We start from the raw sequence: 22,553 nt of genomic DNA, 5'->3' as shown, positions 1-22,553 counted from the left end.
TGGGATCGAACCTCAGCGCCATGAGGTAGCAGTGCTAACCATTCTGCCACCCATTACATTCAATATTAAGTAACTCTATGAGCTGAATCCAGCAAATAATTACCACAACCAGGTTAAGGTGGCCACATCTGGGAAATAGTCTTCAGGTTCAGTGAAGGTGAAAAATGGCTCCTTCTTTCGGGAGACTATACCTGCCACTGCTCCAGTTGTGATGTTAGTTGTCTCTCTGCCTTCCCTTTATTTAGTGTTGTGCAGTTATACTATTTCTTTCCCTTTGATGTTACTCACCCTGTGGAGTCGGCTTTAGGCAGGTACCTGTCAATGTCCTTATATCTCCATTACCTCTATAGTCCCATTGTTCTCTCTAGTCACGTACATAACATTCTTGTTTTCCATTGATAGGCAAATTTGCATCTCATCATTTCTCCAGACGTCTGCCTCCAATCAACTCCCTGTTTTACTTTGATTTTTGAATCTTAATGTTCCCCACTTAACAGCTGTGACAGTTTATGGCTTAAATTTGTTTGTTTTATAACCCTTAACCCTTATGTAATGCCAGAGGATGAACACACAAGGGGAAATTTGCTTTAATTTTTTTTTTGCTTGGTGTTTGTTGTATGTCTGAGATTTTTGAATGAAACCGGACTGGCCAGCTCAAAACCAGACTGACGGCAAATAAAGAAAGCGGAAGTTACTCCAGTGACGTTGCCCTAAAACATTAAAGGCTTCAAATTACAGTTTAATATTACTGCATTTATATGAGATTGCTTTGTAGGATTGAAAACAAATAGATTAAATCCTTTGTTGCAATTTAAGCTAAAGCAATAAAGTATGAATGTGTTGTTGGTTATGTTGCACAGCACTATTCAATCCATAAATATTGAAAAGGAATACTGTTGAAATGTAGTCACTGTTGTAATGTAGGAAATGGAGCCAATTTGTGCACAGCAAGATCAGGTATTTGCTTTGATTAGCTCCTTGTTCTATAACCAATCACTGTTTGTCAATGGACCATTTGTCAATGTTCTCTGTTGATTATTCTCTTTGTCTACTATGTACATACTGTGTATGTTCCCTCGGCCGCAGAAAAATACTTTTCACTGTACTTCGGTACAGTGACAATAAATCAAATCAAAATCAAATCCCACAAGCAGTATTGTGACAACAACTAGATAATCTGGTTTTGCTATATTGATTGAGGATAAATATTGGCCAGGACACCAGTGATAACTGCCTGGTGCTTTTCTAACTCCTGCATCATGAACTTCACATCCACCTGAGAGGGCAGTCAGGGCCTTGACTTGACACCTCACCCAGAAATGCACACCTCAAACAGGGCATAACTCTCTCAGTGGGGCACTGGAGTATAACCTCAGGCTGCAACCTGGTGCTTCAGATGTGAGAGTCGACTGACTCAGACATGTGTTGCTTAGAGGCCATCAGAAGGCCATAGTCCTCTGCAGAGCTGTGTCTTGGTAATCATTATGAGACCGAGCTACAGTGACATGACAAATGCAGAGTGCTGCTCACTACCCACAGCTGGGGTAAGGGATGTTAAGGGCAATGGAGCCTTTTTCTTTTTAAAAAATAAATTTAGAGTACCCAATTCATTTTTTTCCAATTAAGGGGCAATTTTAGCATGTTCAATCCACCTACCCTGCACATCTTTGAGTTGTGGGGGCAAAACCCACGCAAACACGGGGAGAACATGCAAACTCCACATAGACAGTGACCCAGAGCCAGGATCGAACCTAGGACCTCGGCGCCGTGAGGCAGCAATGCTAACCACTGCGCCACTGTGCTGCCCCCTCTGTCCCAACTTAACAGGGGCAGCACGGAAGCACAAGTGCATAGCAGTGCTGCTTCACAGCACCAGGGTCCCAGGTTCGATTCCTGGCTTGGGTCACTGTCTGTGTGGAGTCTGCACGTTCTCCCCGTGTCTGCGTGGGTTTCCTCCGGGTGCTCCGGTTTCCTCCCACAGTCAAAAGACGTGCAGGTTAGGTGGATTGGCCAGGCTAAATTTCCCTTAATGTCCAAAAAGGTTAGGAGGGGTTATTGGGGTTATCGGGATAGGGTGGAAGTGAGGGCTTAAGTGGTCGGTGCAGACTCGATGGGCCGAATTGCCTCCTTCTGCACTGTATGTTCTATGTTCTTAACACCAAAGTTGCTCCCTACTGTTCTTGAATCTTGTGAATTTAAGAGCGACATTGCTCATTTGTATGTGATTTTGTACTGTGTCCACTCAGGCAGAGTTGGAACCAACCAAATAATTTTACCTAAAGGCGCTTCAGCTAACAGCGGGGGGAAACCTTTTATCCAAATCAGCCAGAAACAATTTTGAATCCAGGCTTCGGATATGGATGTTGTACATACTAATCAAGTATACCACAAACAGCAATCAGGTTTAAAGGCTGTCCTTATTTTTTCCTCCCTCCCTAATACAGAGACAGAGAGGTCTTGTGGTGCAGGGGATAGCGTTCCTGCCTCTGAGCCGGAAGCTCCGGATTCGAGTCTAATTCCAGGAAGGTGCTTTCAAAATGGGTCATTGGGTTTGACAATATGAGTTCTTTACCTGTCAGTCTGGCCTCAATAAAACTCGAGATGGATTTGTAGGTATACTGTAGTATTATTTATTTTTAACCAACTTGCAAGGCTGACTCGCTCCACAGACGCTCAGAACACACAGGCGTCTTCTGAAGCTCCAGAACTGAGTGAAATCGAAGACAAAGTTGTCATCTCTGGTTTGTTGCCGGTGCCACGTGGTAGTGAGGCTAGGAATAGGGAGAGAGTGCAGTTGAACACGTGGCTGCAGGAATGGTGTAGGAGGGAGGTATTTGGATAATTGGAGCGCATTCTGGGGAAGGTGGGACCTGTACAAGCAGGACGGGTTGCATCTGAACCAGAGGGGCACCAATATCCTCGGGGGGAGGTTTTCTAGTAGTCTTCGGGAGGGTTTAAACTAATTTGGCAGGGGAATGGGAACTGGATTTGTAGTCCAGCAACTAAGGAAGCCGATATTCAGGATGCCAAAGCACGTAGTGATACAGTGGGGAAGGTGACACTGACAAAGGAGAGTACTTGCAGGCACGGAGATGGGTTGAAATGTGTATATTTCAATGCAAGAAGCATCAGGAATAAGACAGAAATGGTTGTTAGAGGTCCCTGGTTATAGATGTTTCAACAAGATTAGGGAGGATGGTAAAAGAGGTGGGAGGTGGCATTGTTAATTAGAGATAGTATAACAGCTGCAGAAAGGCAGTTCGAGGGGGATCTGCCTACTGAGGTAATATGGGTTGAAGTCAGAAATAGGAAAGGAGCAGTCACCTTGTTGGGAGTTTTCTATAGGCCCCCCAATAGCAGCAGAGATGTGGAGGAACAGATTGGGAAACAGATTTTGGAAAGGTGCAGAAGTCACAGGGTAGTAGTCATGGGTGACTTCAACTTCCCAAACATTGAATGGAAACTCTTTAGATCAAATAGTTTGGATGGGGTAGTGTTTGTGCAGTGTGTCCAGGAAGCTTTTCTAACACAGTATGTAGATTGTCCGACCAGAGGGGAGGCCATATTGTATTTGGTACTTGGTAATGAACCAGGGCAGGTGATAGATTTGTTAGTGGGGGAGCATTTTGGAGGTAGTGACCACAATTCTATGACTTTCACTTTAGTAATGGAGAGGGATAGGTGCGTGCAACAGGGCAAGGTTTACAATTGGGGGAAGGGTAAATACAATGCTGTACATAAGCTGTCAGGGAAGGTCACAAGTGAAATGTGGAACTTGTTCAAGGAACAGGTACTGCGTGTTTTTGATATGTATGTCCCTGTCAGGCAGGGAAGAGATGGTCGAGTGAGGGAACCATGGTTGACAAGAGAGGTTGAATGTCTTGTTAAGAGGAAGAAGGAGACTTATGTAAGGCTGAGGAAACAAGGTTCAGGCAGGGCGCTGGAGGGATACAAGACAGCCAGGAGGGAACTGAAGAAAGGGATTAGGAGAGCTAAGAGAGGGCATGAAAAATCTTTGGCGGGTAGGATCAAGGAAAACCCCAAGGCCTTTTACACATATGTGAGAAATATGAGAGACTAGAGCGAGGGTGGGTCCGATCAAGGACAGTAGCGGGAGATTGTGTATAGAGTTTGAAGAGATAGGAGAGGTCTTGAACAAGTATTTTTCTTCAGTATTTACAAACGAGAGGGGCCATATTGTTGGAGAGGGCAGTGTGAAACAGACTGGTAAGCTCGAGGAGATACTTGTTAGGAAGGAAGATGTGTTGGGCATTTTGAAAAACCTGAGGATAGACAAGTCCCCCGGGCCTGACGGGATATATCCAAGGATTCTATGGGAAGCAAGAAATGAGAAATGAAATTGCAGAGCCGTTGGCAATGATCTTTTCGTCCTCGCTGCCAACAGGGGTGGTACCAGAGGATTGGAGAGTGGCGAATGTCGTGCCCCTGTTCAAAAAAGGGAATAGGGATAACCCTGGGAATTACAGGCCAGTTAGTCTTACTTCGGTGGTAGGCAAAGTAATGGAAAGGGTACTGAGGGATAGGATTTCTGAGCATCTGGAAAGACACTGCTTGATTAGAGATAGTCAGCATGGATTTGTGAGGGGTAGGTCTTGCCTTACAAGTCTTATTGACTTCTTTGAGGAGGTGACCAAGCATATGGATGAAGGTAAAGCAGTGGATGTAGTGTACATGGATTTTAGTAAGGCATTTGATAAGGTTCCCCATGGTAGGCTTATGCAGAAAGTAAGGAAGCATGGGATAGTGGGAAATTTGGTCAGTTGGATAACGAACTGGCTAACCGATAGAAGACAGAGAGTGGTGGTGGATGGCAAATATTCAGCCTGGAGCCCAGTTACCAGTGGCGTACTGCAGGGATCAGTTCTGGGTCCTCTGATGTTTGTGATTTTCATTAACGACTTGGATGAGGGAGTTGAAGGGTGGGTCAGTAAATTTGCAGATGATACGAAGATTAGTGGAGTTGTGGATAGCGAGGAGGGCTGTTGTCAGCTTCAAAGAGACATAGATAGGATGCAGAGCTGGGCTGAGAAGTGGCAGATGGAGTTTAACACTGACAAATGTGAGGTTGTCCATTTTGGAAGGACAAATGTGAATGCGGAATACAGGGTTAACGGTAGGGTTCTTGACAATGTAGACGAGCAGAGAGGTCTTGGGGTCTATGTTCATAGATCTTTGAAAGTTGCCACTCAAGTGGATAGAGCTGTGAAGAAGGCCTATGGTGTGCTAGCGTTCATTAGCAGAGGGATTGAATTTAAGAGCCGTGAGGTGATGATGCAGCTGTACAAAACCTTGGTCAGGCCACATTTGGAGTACTGTGTGCAGTTCTGGTCACCTCATTTTAGGAAGGATGTGGAAGCTTTGGAAAAGGTGCAAAGGAGATTTACCAGGATGTTGCCTGGAATGGAGAGTAGGTCTTACGAGGAAAGGTTAAGGGTGCTAGGCCTTTTCTCATTAGAACAGAGAAGGATGAGGGGCGACTTGATAGAGGTTTATAAGATGATTAGGGGAATAGATAGAGTAGACAGTCAGAGACTTTTTCCCCGGGTGGAACAAACAATTACAAGGGGACATAAATTTAAGGTAAATGGTGGAAGATATAGGGGGGATGCCAGAGGTAGGTTCTTTACCCAGAGAGTAGTGGGGGCATGGAATGCACTGCCTGTGGAAGTAGTTGAGTCGGAAACTTTAGGGACCTTCAAGCGGCTATTGGATAGGTACATGGATTAGGGTAGAATAATGGAGTGTAGATTAATTTCTTCTTAAGGGCAGCACGGTAGCATTGTGGATAGCACAATTGCTTCACAGCTCCAGGGTCCCAAGTTCGATTTTGACTTGGGTCACTGTCTGTGTGGAGTCTGCACATCCTCCCCGTGTGTGCGTGGGTTTCCTCCGGGTACTCCGGTTTCCTCCCACAGTCCAAAGATGTGCAGGTTGGGTGGATTGGCCATGATAAATTGCCCTTAGTGTCCAAAATTCTATGATTAACCTAGGACAAAAGTTCGGCACAACATCGTGGGCCGAAGGGCCTGTTCTGTGCTGTATTTCTCTATATCTATATATCATTCAAATGGCATCAAGTTTCATATACAAGATTCCCATAGGTCATCCTATACACCTCCTGACCTGGCCATATATCCTGATTGGCTCACTTCGCATTCCTCAACCCTGGGCCTCTTGTTACCCAGCATCCTTTTCCCCCTCCTCCATGAGGCACCCCTCCCCCCTTCCTGGCCATGCTTTCTGAATCCCTTTGTCCTTTGTTTGTGAACTCACTATCAGACTGGCTCACATCTACATTATTGTAACTAATATTTGAACTAACTATTTTATATCACATTTGTTTGTTCAATTCCTCAGGTTGATTATTACCTGTAGACCAAGACTGGGAGTGGCACGCCCAAGCCATGGCCAAGGCTAGCAGCTTGTTCCAAGAAAACTTAGTCATGGAAACCAACATAAGCATGTGCCTCCTACACCACCACCAGGTGGGGAAGAGGGACGAAGAAGAATACAGAGGCGTTAAAGCCAATTGTACTGTCCACATCATCTCAATTTGGATCAATTTAAATGACCACAGGTCAGGGATTGGACTTTGAGACTTTTGTAGATATAGATTTTGTAGATACCCACAAGTGAAAGAATTCAATTGTGTGGAGAAACTGTTCTCATTAGAACAAAGAAGACTAGGAGGAGATTTAATTGGGGGTTCAAAAGCATGAATGGTTTAGATAGAAAAATTACAAGAAATTACTTCCCAATGGGAGAGAGTCAGTAACAAGATTTAGTCACAGAGTCAATATGGCATAAAAGGAGGTTATTTGGCCTATCGACTCCATGCTGGTTCTCTGTACAGCAATCAAGTCAGTCCCGATCCCCCACTCTGCCCCTGGGTTACTTTATTTCCCTCAAGGGCCCATCCAATTTCCTTTTGAAATCACCCATTGTCTCAGCTTCCACCCACTTCCTAGGAAGTGAGTTCCAGGAATCAGTTCAGATGATTGGCAAAGATTCCCGAGGCAGAATAAGGGATCAGTGGGCTGTTGTGGTCTGGGGTGGATGTCTGCAAAGAACGGTGGGAGCAAATTCAATGGTAATTTTCCAAAGGGAACTGGATGAACACTTGCGGAGAACAAAATAATGATAAGTTTATGGGAAAGAGTGTGTTGAATGGGACTAATAGTTGGGACAACCAGAGAACCGACATAGCGATGATGGACTGAATGGCCTTCTGTGTTTTTTCATTCTGGGATTCCTAGTTTATTGGGTCAGTGTCAGGCTTTGTACCCACTGGTTGACTGAGAGGTCAAGGCATTTCTAAGGACCTAAAAACACTTTGCACAATGAATCTGTTTTAGAACTCAGTGCCTGTTATTTATACAAAAGCACATTTAATACAACAATGTCCACGATATAGACATGAGATGAAAGAGCAATTCTTCAGGTTCTAATGGTACTGGCTGAAGGAGGGATTTTGAGCAGGGCTTAGAGAAATCTCTGCTCCCTTTTGAATCTTTAGCATCCACCTGAACAGGTAAAATCCTCTTGATGTAACATCTTGTATCTAATATAATAATCTACATTAGTGTCACAAGTAGGTTTACATTAACACTGCAATGAGGTTACTGTGAAAATCCCTTAGTCGCCACATCCCGGCACCTGTTCAGATACATTGAGGGAGAATTCAGAATGTCCAATTCACCTAACAGCATGTCTTTCGGGATTCGTGGGGGGAAATCAGAGCACCCGGAGGAAACCCTCACAGACACGAGGAGAACGTGCAGATCCTGCACAGTCACCCAAGCCGGGAATCAAACCCAGGTCACTGCCGCTGTGAAGCAACAGTGCTAACCACTGTGCTACTGTGACGCCATAATGCAGTACCTGCTCAGTATTGCACTGCAGTGATTGTCCAGATTGATTCGGGTACCGGTGCAAGGCTGACAGTCCACGACGCTCTGGGGACGCGCTTGTTGTAAGTAGTGTCAAGCTGACACAAACGTATATGAGGTACAAGCACTGCTCAGATCAGAAATCTTGATACTCTGAACTCAGAATAACTCCCAACTATGCATCTTTTCTCACACTGTGACGCCGCTGAAAATTAACAATTGATGCAAACCTGCCACAACAAAATGTATTCTCATCTCTCACCATCTATTGGACTTACCTGTTCATTGTTTGGTTGCACACTCACTGCATCTTTTGTCGGTACATTAATTTGTTCTGATTGTTTCTCACCCTGGCCGATCTGCTCTCCATTTCTCTACTTCTATGACTCTCCCAATAGCCTCTCCCCTTTCTCTCTACGTATTTCTGACTAACAAAGTGTTATCCTCCTTTATTGATGTCTTTCTGGCTGCCTGTCTCTGCCACTCCGTATTTTGGCCACCGGTTATCACTCCTTAATTTCTATCTTTCCACCTCAAATGTTGTATTTCAGGGACTCAATCTTTGTTGCTATTTTTAGAGGCAGCGAGTCTAACAGAATCGCAGAATTGTTACAGCACAGAAGAGACTGACGTGCCTGCGTCAGCTCTTCAAATGAGCAATTCACCGAGGGCCATTCACATGTCTTCGCCCTCTAACCTGCACATTTCTCCTTTCCAGAGACTAACCTAATTGCCTTGGGAACGCCTCCACCACACTCTTAAACAGCGCATTCCAGATCTTAACCATTTGTTGTGTGAAGAGCACAAAAGGAGGCCATTTTTGATGCCTATTCTATAACTCTGAAAGAGCGGTCCACTTTTGACCCATTTATCCCAATTGTTTACGATTGGGTCTGTACATTTAATCCTATCCCTAATTTCTTATTTCTTTTGCTTTCAGCAACACCCAATGTTTTGTGTGACGATCGCTGCTGACCCACTTTCCAGCTCGTTCAGAGTCACCATTTTGGTGTTCCATTGCCTTTCCATGCCTACAGTGTTGTCCCTCTCCTGAGAGCATTGACGATTGATGGGATTGGATTCCACAGTGTCAGCCACTTTCTGGTCCCCAACTAAGTGTTCACTCTCCATGAACAATGGGCAGGCTATCAGTGTTGTAAGTTATCGGACTACAGAAAGCAGCACAACCCAACCTGATTTTGTCCTCCCTCATATTTACATGTACATAAATTCTAGTCGGGAAAATTGGATAGTGATTAGAAGCATGAGCCTTGTCTCGTCTATTTTTTTCTGAGACTGGAACCCCTGCGATTATTTGTAGAGTACCTATCTGGGATCAGCTAACTCAGCACAGATAGGGATCCAAAAAGAAAATGCTGGAAAATCTCAGCAGGTCTGGCAGCATCTGTAGGGAGAGAAAAGAGCTAACGTTTCGAGTCCGATGACTCTTTGCCAAAACTGTCATCGGACTCGAAACGTTAGCTCTTTTCTCTCCCTACAGATGCTGCCAGACCTGCTGAGATTTTCCAGCATTTTGTCTTTGGTTTCAGATTCCAGCATCCGCAGTAATTTGCTTTTATACAGATAAGGCTCCAACCCTCAAGGAGTCTCCATAAGGAATTATTGATTAAGACTGCTGTGAGCAAAGCAGGAGGAAAATCACTGAGCGTTAAAACAATGTAGTTTTTCATTATCTTTGAACAATTTTATTGAACTAGTTGTACAAATATTAGGGATGGGAACAATGACTATTTGTTTTGATGGGATCAGGTCATTGGAGATCATAGATGAAATCCCCTGGAATATATCCAACCAGAATTTCCACCCCAAGAACAGAACTGGATCAACCTCGATATACTCTGACCTGTATGGTTCAAATCAACAATGAGCATTTAGTTTACCAACCTTGCTATCAGTTGGAATCCCTCCGTGCTTTTTCATTAGCTTTACACAGTCCAAACTGCAGAAAAACCATGCCAGAAGCACCATGAAACATTTGAAGACAAATCTTTATTTTTTTGTCAACTATAAAGACAACGTTAATTAAATAAAAGACTCAGCATTAGTTTCCTATTGTGTAGGTACTTCACAGCGTAGAATCCTGGTTCTATACAGGTCAAGTGGATGGAGAGTGTGTTATTTAACATATGCTTTAATATTTGAAACACATATCATGGTTCTACATAATCACAGTCTTTGTACAGGAGTTTGTTGGAATAATTTGGATCCCATTTTAAATTTGTCATACAAAACAAATATTCTAAAATCCTGTTTAAACATAGCCATGGCTCTGATTGGTCGAGAACCATCGTTATAGCCTCCCACTCTGTCCCACCGTCACAGTTACCATCAGATCTGTGAATTAAGTGACTTGAATCAGTGTCAGAGGAGTGAATTTCCCAGCACTGCATTGATCGTTAATTTTTAGGGGGAAGCTGGATAACCACATGCGGGAGTAAGAAATGGGCTGTTTGACTAATAGAGTTAGATGAAGCTGGGAGAGAGGAAGCTGGTGTGGAGCATACATGCCAGCATGGATTGGTTGGGCTGTATGGCCAGTTTGTGTGCTGTCCTATCTGTGTAGTTCAATTTTGATTGAAAGTAAATAATTATTTATTTCTACACTAACACATCTTACTTTGTTCACTTCTCATTAACATTTGTTACACCTGCTTGATCATGATATGCAACATATGATATGCATTGAAACGCTAATAAATAATGTTGGACTACACCACAACTTCTACTAAGAGAAACACAAGTTTCAGGTATTGATCTTGGCTCTGATGTAGGATTAATAGCTAAAATGTTAACCTACATTTCTCATTACAGATACTAATGAACTTGCCATGTACGTATAGAATGTGTAATTATTTTAATTTTTGGTTCCTAGAATTTGCGTGGTTTATTCCTTTTTCTTGTACAGTTAAATGATGATCTGTTGGGTTAGAAGGAAATTCCAGACAGCACTGTGGGAATACCTTCACCTCCTATAATGCAGTGGTTCAGGAAGGTTTAGCACCGACTGCTAAAGGGAAACCAGGAATGGACAATAATCCCAAGAGTGATTTCAAAAAACTAGAATTAATCAGAAAATGGCTGAACACAGGGCTGGGCCATCAGGAGTAGAAGTAAGGGGGTAAGAGAGACAGAATCATTAGGAGCTGATATAGCTTAGCCCCTGGAACAAAGCTACCAAGGGAAGGGCCGTCAATAAGCAATCTTTCAAAGATCATGCTATCAGAAACTGTGAGGCAACTATCAGAAGCACGGCTATTCAAGGGAAAACTGGGTTTTCAATTCATATAATTCAGATTTAACATACCATATCATGATTGATAACATGTGGTTGATGACACAATATTGCACCAGCTGCAGTGCACTATTAGTTTATCTCACTCCTGGTAAAGACGAACAACTTACAGCGATCATTACCACAAGTAAATAATGAGATGCCTCCCACAAAGTCAAATAATCCAAGAAATGGCTAAAGTCGATGTAAGTTTCTATTTATTCTATGTATTTACATTAAAAATATAAATATCCGTAATTTTTAATGCAAATATACAAGTTATTTAATATTCCTGTCTCAATTCCAGCAGTCGAATGACTTTACGATCTGACTGGATATTTTTCTCTCTGTATCTCAAGTGCAACAAAAGGTGCTACAGTTCAGATTTTCTGGAAGGTGTAGCATATTTAGTTTTTTGCTCCCCATGTGAAATATTACCGCATAAGGAAAACGAAAAATTATATTAATGCCCGTGGAATAAAATAAAAACACAGACAACAGTTGAAAATGAATGGCAAGGTGTTGTTGAAAAGAAAACAATAAAATTACACACAACCGTATCTAATACCAGTAAATTAAAAAAAAACACTTGTTTATCTAGGATTTGCGATGGTGGCTTTGTTTTGAAGTCACCTTTGCTCGATGTCACATCACTCTCTGGTGTGTTGAGGGACATCAAGCACATGCTATCCCACCCATTACTGCCGTGACACGTTAACTACATTGGTCGCAGGGTGTTGACTATAAAAAAAACACTACTCGCGCCAGGGCAAGATCCTGAAGTGCACCTGCCATTGCGCCTTTCATCCTAACTATTAATGGAGTCCTGTGTCACAACTAAAATCATTAGCGCATTATTTATTGCTGTCCAGATGCAACCTAGATGATTGGTCTTGAAACCATATTTTAAATTTTAAAAAAACAAAGTTACCACTCTCACTCTTTGCCTAACATTGCAAGAGCCACCAAAGTAGATGTCTCCAAGCTGTTTGCTCATTCTGTTAAATATTGTCAGTAAGTTTTACTTTACATTTTTTGAACATGTGGCTGCAACAAATATTCTCTGCTGCTTTGGAATTATATAGTGGTTATGATGTGAATAATTCCTTCAGTTGAAGAGGCTATAGTAAGGCTGAGCTGATGGCACAAACCTCCTTCAAAGAGTCATTCTTGCCAGTTGGAGCAATTTAGGGAAGATATTTGCACTTACATAGTACCTTATCACATCAAACCATCTCAAAACACTGCACACAGCGAACCACTTTTTGAAGTGCAGAAATTGTAACATTTTAATTTTTGAAAACAAAATAAGAGTGATGTTTTTCTTTAAATCGCAGAAATCAGGCCAAGGCAGATAGTACCCTCCCAGAGTGTAGCTTACCCTAGTCCTCATGCAGTTCGTTTTCAGAAATGATTGTTCAGTAGAAGTGAGCCTAATATGTAAATAACCACTGTAGTGATGCCCCCTTATTGTCCAAATTATTCTAGTCAGTACATTTAAAAAAAAAATTTAGAGTACCCATTTTTTTTCCAATTAAGGGCCAATTTAGTGTGGCCAATCCACCTAAACTACCCATCTTTGGGTCGTGGGGGTGAGACCCACGCATATAGGGGGAAAATGTGTGAACTCAACACAGACAGTGACCCAGGGCCGGGGTCGAACACGGGTCCTCAGTGCCGTGAGGCAGCAGTGCTACCCACTACGCCACCGTGCCGCCCTAGTCAGTACATTTCTGTTCAAATTGATGGTTTAAATGTTGACAATGAACATCAGTCGAAAGATAGATGAATCAGAAACAAGCACGCTAAATGGGACGTTTGCCTCGTGTTAAAAACAAAAGTTGACAGGAAACATTTTTCTAAATTTTCATTGAAGTAGTTAAGAGAGAACATTCATTAAGACGATCTCAGGGGTGGAAAGCTACAGTTATGAAGAGAGAACTGAAATACTGGGACTGTTTCCAAGGAGCAGAGAAGGAAAAGTAGATTTGAAGGAGTTTTTTTTTAAAGTTCCAAAGTATTTCAATAGAATGAACAGAAAAGGGGCATTTTCTTCTGGTTGGTGATGAGGGTCCATTAATTTAAGATTGTAAGTAAGAGCATGCCGAGTGAGACTAAGAGCAAATTCTTTACGCAGACGGGATAGGAATTGCTTTGCCACAGGGAATGGATGAGATAGGGACTATTGCATCTCTTTGAAATGGAGGAAGATACCGTGGGATTGTGGGGAGTCCTAACTACATTGTAAAGAAATGAAAACTGATTTTCTTAGCAACTTTTCAAAACTATACAGCCCCTTTGAGTGTAACCTTTTCTGGGAATGTTGAACTTCCTTCAAAATCTCACCCCAGGACAATATACAGCAGTTGATAAGTCCACACACTGACAATAGGTTATTCATTCTGCTAGAGAAAAAAATAGTTTCAATTTTGCTGCCTCTCAGTGACTGGGAGTCCATCGCTGACCCCCTTACCCTCACAGTCTCTCTGCATGTCTCCTGGGGACTGCGATTGTATGGAAACTGAGCTGCATTTGCTGGCCTCCCCGCTGGGTTCTTTGCTGGCTGCCAGGCTGCCTTCCCCGTGCGTTTTCAAGTGCTTGGTGAGGTGGTCGGTCCTCATGAAGACCCGGTTACAGATGGGGCAGAAGAAGCGCTTGGAGCCTGTGTGGGTCTGCAGATGCCGCTGGAGTTCGTCTGAGCGGGTGAAGCGCTTCCCGCAGAAGAGCCAGTTGCAGACAAAGGGCCGGTCCCCGCTGTGCCACCTCAGGTGGGCCTTGAGGTGCGAGGTCTTTACGTAGGCCTTGCCGCAGCCTGGGATGTGGCAGTTGTGAAGGATCTTCTTCTTGGCGTTGCCATCCGTGGATGCCCCCAGTCTCTCCGCCTCCAGGCAGTTGGGACATCGGCAGCTGCCCTGTGCCGAGCTCCTGGACAGGGAGCGCCTGCTGCTCTTCGCCCTGGTCGCACCTTCCAGCGTCTGGTTGAGGACCAGGGGCTCCTGGATGGGGTCAGTTTGCTTATATCCATCCTGGTTGATCATAACTTGGCCTGACTGTATCAAGTGAGTTGGGGGGCCGCAGATCTGATGGTCAGACCCGTAGCCCCCTAAAGGAGGCTGAAGCCCACCTGGGTGGGTGGATGTTTGGAGACCACCCTGCGTGTTCTGAAGATCCATCCAGTTTGATCCAGTGTGTAGGTCCCACCAGGTGGCCGGTAGAGCCCCCTCCTCAGCTGCATTCCCCTGATGAGGGGGTCGGAACCAAGTGTCATGATAGTGAGCCATGTCCACAGCTGGGTGCAGCGAGTTTGAAAAGTATTCAACCGAAGACTGGACGTTGGGTTTGAACTGAACACAATCCTGAGGCTTCAAGCCCGGGCTGTTGAGTAAAGCATACTTATTGTTAAAGGAGAAGTTGGGGGTGGTGGTCAATGAGGGGCTGAAGGCACTGCTCCCGGACGTGGTTATGCCCAAATTCTTGGGAAGGGCGGGTGATTTCCACGTGTTGAAGCTGGGGGTTAACGGTGATGCTTGTTGTTCTCCGAGGCTATTCCATGTGGCAGTTTGCATTGCCGAGGGAATTTTCACCAAGGGTCCAGGCCGACTGCAAAGAAAAAAACACATTACCAGACTGTAACGGGACTGTAACATTACCAGACTGTAACGGGACTGTAACATTACCAGACTGTAACGGGACAACCTCAGTAAAATAAATGGAGGTGTGATAAATCCTGAGTCAAGCTATAATCTATCATTAAACTAATAGTTTGCCGGTCAATGATCAAAACTGCAGACCTGTCATTGAAAGGATTTTGGTTACTTTACACCCTTCCCGGCTCCATGACAGGCACCAGGTAAATAACACAAATTGCCAATTTATTATTTAAAAAAAAATTTTTTTTTAGAGTGCCCAATTATTTTTTCCAATTAAGGGGCAATTTAGCGTGGCCAATCCACCTACCCTGCACATCTTTGGGTTGTGGGGGCAAAACCCACGCAGACACGGGGAGAATGTGCAAATTCCTCACAGTGACCCAGGGCCGGGATTTGAACCGAGGTCCTCAGCGCCATAGGCAGCAATGCTAACCACTGTGCCACCGTTCAGCCCTCCAATTTATTATTAAGGGTTGTTGTCCTTCGGGTCAAAAATATCTACAAAAGAGAAAGCAGCAGCTTGAACGCTGCTGTGCGGTTTGAAACCCAATGTGTCCTCCTGATACCTTTCAGCCAGCACCAACCTATTTAATACAACAGGGTTGTTGCCAATCACTAGCTTTGGGAGCGCAGCTCAGGTGAAGGAGCTCCGCTCCTAAAGCTAGTGATTGGAAACAAACCTGTTGGACTTTAACCTGGTGTTGTAAGACTTCTTACCGTGCTCACCCCAGTCCAACACCGGCATCTCCACATCAACCTATTTGATATGTGAGCTGGATTAATGAGGGGTTTGCCCCTGAGCTGTCCCCGAGTTCTATCCAGTCAACTCTGAATGGACTGACCGTTCCATGCCCAACTCCAAAGACTGTTCAATAAGTGGGATGGGGTTTGGCATTAAGTAATAAGTGAGAGGGAATGGAGCAAGAGAAATTGGACCATAGTGGCAAATAGCAGGGAAAAATGTTTATTAAAGGTGGGGAAACGGACCAATAGCAAACTCGCGATACTGAACCACCCATTCCTATTGGGCGGTAAAGGTTGTAAAATGTTATAATTTTTGAATTTGAAATGAAATGAAAATGAAAATCGTTTATTGTCACGAGTAGGCTTCAATGAAGTTACTGTGAAAAGCCCCTAGTCGCCACATTCCGGCGCCTGTCCGGGGAGGCTGGTACGGGAATTTTTGTGCGAGTTTAATATTGTACTGGGCTTCTGATTTAGAAGAAACTATAAATCTAACAAACTTGACAAAATGATCAGCTTTTATGACCCAACTTGTTCCGATTAATATTTGAGATTAACCATCTGTTCGTGTCAGAACTGATTTACACCCTGCACATGTTTGGAGAACTTTCTTTCTCACACTTCTGAAAAACAGACAAGAAAAGCTCTGTCACCTGAATACACTCTCTGTCTCTCTTTCCCAGAACTGGTGAGGCGCCCAGCTCTCCTCCAACAATTGTCTCTTGTTTTTTCCAAAGTTACCACAGCTTGTTCCTGCCTGCTCTTCCTGCACCTTAACACTCACTATACTGTCTATAACTCGAACTCCCACTTTCCCAGCATCGGGAATTTGGGGAGGAATCTCCTCAGTTTTTTTCCCAAAACACTACTCGTGCCAAAGTTAGCAGTTTTTGCCAGTTGTAACAAATATTATGAAATGAAAATCGCTTATTGTCACGAGTAGGCTTCAAATGAAGTTACTGTGAAAAGCCCCTAGTCGCCACATTCCGGCACCTGTTCGGGGAGGCTGTTACGGGAATCGAACCGTGCTGCTGGCCTGCTTGGTCTGCTTTCAAAGCCAGCAATTTAGCATTGTGCTAACGCAGCTATGTTATTCTCAGGACATGCAGAGGATAGAGCACTTTCTAAATGTAATGATATCCTTATTGAAATGTAACTTCCACTTTGTTCCAGTCTTCTAAAACACAATATTTTAATGACCAGGCCTTTATAAACCTGCCAGCCTCTGTGATTGAGGCTGTTGAGGGCGAGATTGACATCGGCTTCCAATTCCACATTATTAGAATTAATCGCATTTGAATTCTACCAGCGACCATGGCGGGATTTGAACCCACCTCGGCAGAGAATTAGCCTAATCTGCTGGATTACTAGTCCGGTTGCATCACCATCTCCCCAACTCAGCATTTCCAATTGCTCCCATCCTCATTTGAGATTGCGAACTATCATCATTACAACCTCTCGATTCTTCCCTTTCACACTCTGAGGCAAGTTTGGAAGGGGCAGTGAGGGTGTAGGGAGGGAGCAGTGGAGGTGTAGGGGGGCAGTGCAGGTGTAGGGGGCGGTGGGGGTGTAGGGGGGGCAGTGGAAGTGTAGGGGTCAGTGGGGGAGTAGGGGGGCAGTGGAGGTGTAGGGGGGCCGGTGGAGGTGTAGGGGGGCAGTGGGCTGTAGGGGGCAGTGGAGGTGTAGGGAGGTTGCAGTGGGGGTGTAGGGGGCAGTGGGCTGTAGGGGGCAGTGGAGGTGTAGGGGGGTTGCAGTGGGGGTGTAGGGGGGCAGTGGGGGTGTAGGAGGGTCGGTGAAGGTGTAGAGGGGCAGTGGGCTGTAACGGGGCAGTGGAGGTGTAGTGGGGGTTGCAGTGGGGGTGTAGGGGGCAGTGGGAGTGTAGAGGGGCAGTGGGGGTGTAGGGGGGCAGTGGGGGTGTAGGGGGGCAGTGGGGGTGTAGGGGGGCAGTGGGGGTGTAGGGAGGCAGTGGGGGTGTAGGGAGGCAGTGGGGGTGTAGGGGCAGTGGGGGGTGTGGAGGGGAAGTGGGGGTGTAGGGGCAGTGGGGGTGTAGGGGCAGTGGGGGGTGTGGAGGGGAAGTGGGGGTGTAGGGGGCAGTGGGGTGTAGGGGCAGTGGGGGGTGTGGAGGGGCAGTGGGGGGTGTAGAGGGGCAGTGGGGGGTATAGAGGGGCAGTGGGCTGTAGGGGGGCAGTGGAGGTGTAGTGGGGGTTGCAGTGGGGTTGTAGGGGCAGTGGGGGTGTAGGGAGGCAGTGGGGGTGCAGAGGGGCAGTAGAGGTGTAGGGGGGCAGTGGGGGTGTAGGGGGCAGTGGGGGTGTAGGGAGGCAGTGGGGGTGTAGGGGGGCAGTAGGGGTGTAGGGGGGCAGTGGGGGTGTAGGGAGGCAGTGGGGGTGTAGGGGGCAGTGAAGGTGTAGGGGGGCAGTGGGGTGTAGAGGGGCAGTGGGGGTGTAGGAGGGCAGTGGGGTGTAGGGGGCAGTGGAGGTGTAGGGGCAGTGGGGGTATAGAGGCGCAGTGGAGGTGTGGGGGGCAGTGCAAGTGTAGGTGGGGCAGTGGGGGTGTAGGGGGCAGTGGGGGTGTAGGGGGGCAGTGGGGGTGTAGGGGGCAGTGGGGGTGTAGAGGGGCAGTGGGGGTGTAGAGTGGCAGTAGGGGTGTAGAGGGGCAGTGGAGGTGTGGGGGGAAGTGCAAGTGTAGAGGGGGTGTGATGGGGCAGTGGGGGTGTATGGGGGCAGTGGGGGGTGTAGGGGGCAGTGGGGGGTGTAGGGGGGCAGTGGGGTGTAGGGGCAGTGGGGGTGTGGAGGGGGCAGTTGGGGTGTGGAGGCAAAGTGGGGGTGTAGGGGTCAGTGGGGGTGTGGAGGAGCAGTGGGGGGTGTGGAGGGGCAGTGGGGGGTAGAGGGGCAGTGGGGGGTGTGGGGTGTAGAGGGGCAGTGGGGGTGTAGGGGGCAGTGGGGGATGTGGGGGACCAGTGGGGCTGTAAAGGGGCAGTGGGGGTGGAGGGGGGCAGTGTGGGATGTAGGGGGCAGTGGGGGTGTAGGGGGCAGTGGGGGTGTAGAGGGGCAGTGGGGGGTGTAGAGGGGCAGTGGGGGTGTAGGGGGCAGTGGGGGGTGTGGAGGGGCAGTGCGGGGTGTGGAGGGGCAGTGGGGGGTGTGGGGGGCAGTGGGGGGTGGAGGGGGTAGTGGGGGGTGTAGAGGGGCAGCGGGGGGTTTTGGGGGCAGTGGGGATGTAGAGGGGCAGTGGGGGGTGTAGGGGGCAGTGGGCGTGTAGAGGGGCAGTGGGGGGTGTAGGGGGGCAGTGGGGGGTGTAGGGGCAGTGGGGGTGTAGGCGCAGTGGGGGTGTAGGGGGCAGTGGGGGTGTGGGGCAGTGGGGGTGTAGGGGCAGTGGGGGTCTAGGGGGCAGTGGGGGTGTAGGGGCAGTGGGGGCGTGGAGGGGCAGTGGGGGGTGTAGAGGGGCAGTGGGGGGTGTGGAGGGGCAGTGAGGGGTGTAGAGGGGCAGTGGGGGTGTAGAGGGGCAGTGGGGGGTGTAGAGGGGCAGTGGGGGTGTAGAGGGGCAGTGGGGGGTGGTAGAGGGGCAGTGGGGGGTGTAGAGGGGCAGTGGGGGGTGTAGAGGGGCAGTGGGGGGTGTGGAGGGGCAGTGGGGGGTGTAGAGGGGCAGTGGGGGGTGTAGAGGGGCAGTGGGGGGTGTAGAGGGGCAGTGGGGGGTGTGGAGGGGCAGTGGGGGGTGTAGAGGGGCAGTGGGGGGTGTAGAGGGGCAGTGGGGAGTGTAGGGGCAGTGGGGGGTGTAGGGGGCAGTGGGGAGTGTAGGGGGCAGTGGGGAGTGTAGGGGCAGTGGGGGGTGTAGGGGCAGTGGGGGGTGTAGGGGGCAGTGGGGGGTGTAGGGGGCAGTGGGGGGTGTAGGGGGCAGTGGGGGGTGTGGAGGGGGCAGTGGGGGTGTGGAGGGGGCAGTGGGGGGTGTAGGGGGCAGTGGGGGGTGTAGAGGGGCCGTGGGGGGTGTAGAGGGGGCAGTGGGGGGTGTAGAGGGGCAGTGGGGGGTGTAGAGGGGCAGTGGGGGGTGTGGAGGGGCAGTGGGGGGTGTAGAGGGGCCGTGGGGGGTGTAGGGGGCAGTGGGGGTGCAGAGGGGCCGTGGGGGGTGTAGAGGTGCAGTGGGGGGTGTGGGGGGCCAGTGTGGGTGTCGAGGGGCAGTGGGGGTGTAGGGGCAGTGGGGGTGGAGGAGGCAGTGGGGGTGTAGGGGCAGTGGAGGGTGTAGGGGCAGTGGGGGTGTAGGGGCAATGGGGGTGTAGGGGCAGTGGGGGGTGTAGGGGCAGTGGAGGGTGTAGGGGCAGTGGGGGTGTAGGGGCAGTGGGGGTGTAGGGGCAGTGGGGGGTGTAGAGGGGCAGTGGGGGTGTAGGGGCAGTGGGGGGTGTAGAGGGGCAGTGGGGGTGTAGGGGCAGTGGGGAGTGTAGAGGGGCAGTGGGGGGTGTAGGGGCAGTGGAGGGTGTAGGGGCAGTGGGGGTGTAGGGGGCCAGTGGGGGGTGTGGAGGGGCAGTGGGGGGTGTGGAGGGGCAGTGGGGGGGGGGGTGTGGAGGGGCAGTGGGGGACAGTGGGGGGTGTAGGGGGCCAGTGGGGGTGTGGAGGGGCAGCGGGGGGTGTGGAGGGGCAGTGGGGGTGTAGGGGCAATGGGGGGTGTAGAGGGGCAGTGGGGGGTGTAGGGGCAGTGGAGGGTGTAGGGGCAGTGGGGGTGTAGGGGGCCAGTGGGGGGTGTGGAGGGGCAGTGGGGGGTGTGGAGGGGCAGTGGGGGGGGGGGTGTGGAGGGGCAGTGGGGGACAGTGGGGGGGTGTAGGGGGCCAGTGGGGGTGTGGAGGGGCAGCGGGGGTTGTGGAGGGGCAGTGGGGGGTGTGGAGGGGCAGTGGGGGTAGTGGAGGGGCAGTGGAGGGTGTGGAGGGGCAGTGGGGGTGTAGGGGCAGTGGAGGGTGTAGGGGCAGTGGGGGTGTAGGGGCAGTGGGGGTGTAGGGGCAGTGGGGGGTGTAGGGGCAGTGGGGGTGTAGGGGCAGTGGGGGTGTAGGGGCAGTGGGGGTGTAGGGAGGCAGTGGGGGTGTAGGGGGCAGTGAGGGTGTAGGGGGCAGTGGGGGTGTAGGGGGCAGTGGGGGTGTAGGGGCAGTGGGGGTGTAGGGGCAGTGGGGGTGTAGGGGCAGTGGGGGTGTAGGGGCAGTGGGGGGTGTAGAGGGGCAGTGGGGGTGTAGGGGCAGTGGGGGTGTAGGGGCAGTGGGGGGTGTAGGGGCAGTGGGGGGTGTAGAGGGGCAGTGGGGGTGTAGGGGCAGTGGGGGGTGTAGAGGGGCAGTGGGGGGTGTAGGGGGCAGTGGGGAGTGTAGGGGCAGTGGGGGTGTAGGGGCAGTGGGAGTGTAGGGGCAGTGGGGGGTGTAGAGGGGCAGTGGGGGTGTAGGGGCAGTGGGGGTGTAGGGGCAGTGGGGGTGTTGGGGCAGTGGGGGTGTAGGGGCAGTGGCGGGTGTAGGGGCAGTGGGGGTGTAGGGGCAGTGGGGGTGTAGGGGCAGTGGGGGTGTAGGGGCAGTGGGTGTGTAGGGGCAGTGGAGGGTGTAGGGGCAGTGGGGGTGTAGGGGCAGTGGGGGTGTAGGGGCAGTGGGGGTGTAGGGGCAGTGGGGGTGTAGGGGCAGTGGGGGGTGTAGGGGCAGTGGGGGTGTAGGGGCAGTGGGGGTGTAGGGGCAGTGGGGGTGTAGGGGCAGTGGGGGGTGTAGAGGGGCAGTGGGGGTGTAGGGGCAGTGGGGGTGTAGGGGCAGTGGGGGGTGTAGAGGGGCAGTGGGGGTGTAGGGGCAGTGGGGGGGTGTAGAGGGGCAGTGGGGGTGTAGGGGACAGTGGGGAGTGTAGGGGCAGTGGGGGTGTAGGGGGCAGTGGGGAATGTAGGGGCAGTGGGGGTGTAGGGGCAGTGGGGAGTGTAGGGGCAGTGGGGGGTGTAGAGGGGCAGTGGGGGGTGTAGGGGCAGTGGAGGGTGTAGGGGCAGTGGGGTGTAGGGGGCCAGTGGGGGGTGTGGAGGGGCAGTGGGGGGTGTGGAGGGGCAGTGGGGGGGTGTGGAGGGGCAGTGGGGGACAGTGCGGGGTGTAGAGGGCCAGTGGGGGTGTGGAGGGGCAGCGGGGGGTGTGGAGGGGCAGTGGGGGGTGTGGAGGGGCAGTGGGGGTAGTGGAGGGGCAGTGGAGGGTGTGGAGGGGCAGTGGGGGGTGTGGAGGGGCAGTGGGGTGTGTGGAGGGGCAGTGTGGGGTGTAGAGGGGCAGTGGGGGGTGTGAAGGGGCAGTGGGGGGTGTGGAGGGGCAGTGGGGGGTGTAGGGGGCAGTGGGGTGTAGAGAGGCAGTGGGGGGTGTAGAGGGGCAGTGGGGGGTGTGGAGGGGCAGTGGGGGGTGTGGAGGGGCAGTGGGGGGTGTGGAGGGGCAGTGGGGGTAGTGGAGGGGCAGTGGAGGGTGTGGAGGGGCAGTGGGGGGTGTGGAGGGGCAGTGGGGTGTGTGGAGGGGCAGTGGAGGGTGTGAAGGGGCAGTGGGGGGTGTGGAGGGGCAGTGGGGGGTGTAGGGGGCAGTGGGGTGTAGAGAGGCAGTGGGGGTGTAGAGGGGCAGTGGGGGGTGTGAAGGGGCAGTGGGGGGTGTGGAGGGGCAGTGGGGGGTGTAGGGGGCAGTGGGGTGTAGAGAGGCAGTGGGGGGTGTAGAGGGGCAGTGGGGGGTGTAGAGGGGCAGTGGGGGGTGTAGAGGGGCAGTGGGGGTGTAGGGGGGCAGTGGGGGGTGTAGAACATAGAACATTACAGCGCAGTACAGGCCCTTCGGCCCTCGATGTTGCGCCGTCCTGTTAAACCGTTCTAAAGTCCCTCTATACTAGTCCCTTATCGTCCATATGTCTATCCAATGACCATTTGAATGCGTTTTGTGTTGGCGAGTCCACTACTGTTGCAGGCAGGGCATTCCACACCCTTCCTACTCTCTGAGTAAAGAACCTACCT

General features: G+C 50.1%; 1 protein-coding gene across 2 annotated transcripts in view; it reads right to left on the bottom strand.

Moving 5' to 3' along the window:
- Positions 1 to 9,898: 9,898 nt before the first annotated feature.
- Positions 9,899 to 22,553, bottom strand: part of LOC119954340 (transcription factor Sp6-like) — a 33,137-nt gene continuing 20,482 nt past the window's right edge. For both annotated transcript variants that reach the window (XM_038779503.1, XM_038779502.1), the window contains exon 2: positions 9,899 to 14,802. In XM_038779503.1, the coding sequence (XP_038635431.1) occupies positions 13,626 to 14,768 (1,143 nt within the window). In that variant the 5' untranslated portion in view covers positions 14,769 to 14,802 and the 3' untranslated portion in view covers positions 9,899 to 13,625. The remainder of the gene's footprint in view (positions 14,803 to 22,553) is intronic.

The sequence above is a fragment of the Scyliorhinus canicula genome, chromosome 19 (assembly GCF_902713615.1).
Source record: "Scyliorhinus canicula chromosome 19, sScyCan1.1, whole genome shotgun sequence".
Lineage (NCBI taxonomy): Eukaryota > Metazoa > Chordata > Chondrichthyes > Carcharhiniformes > Scyliorhinidae > Scyliorhinus > Scyliorhinus canicula.
This window is presented reverse-complemented; position numbering and strand designations above follow the sequence as displayed.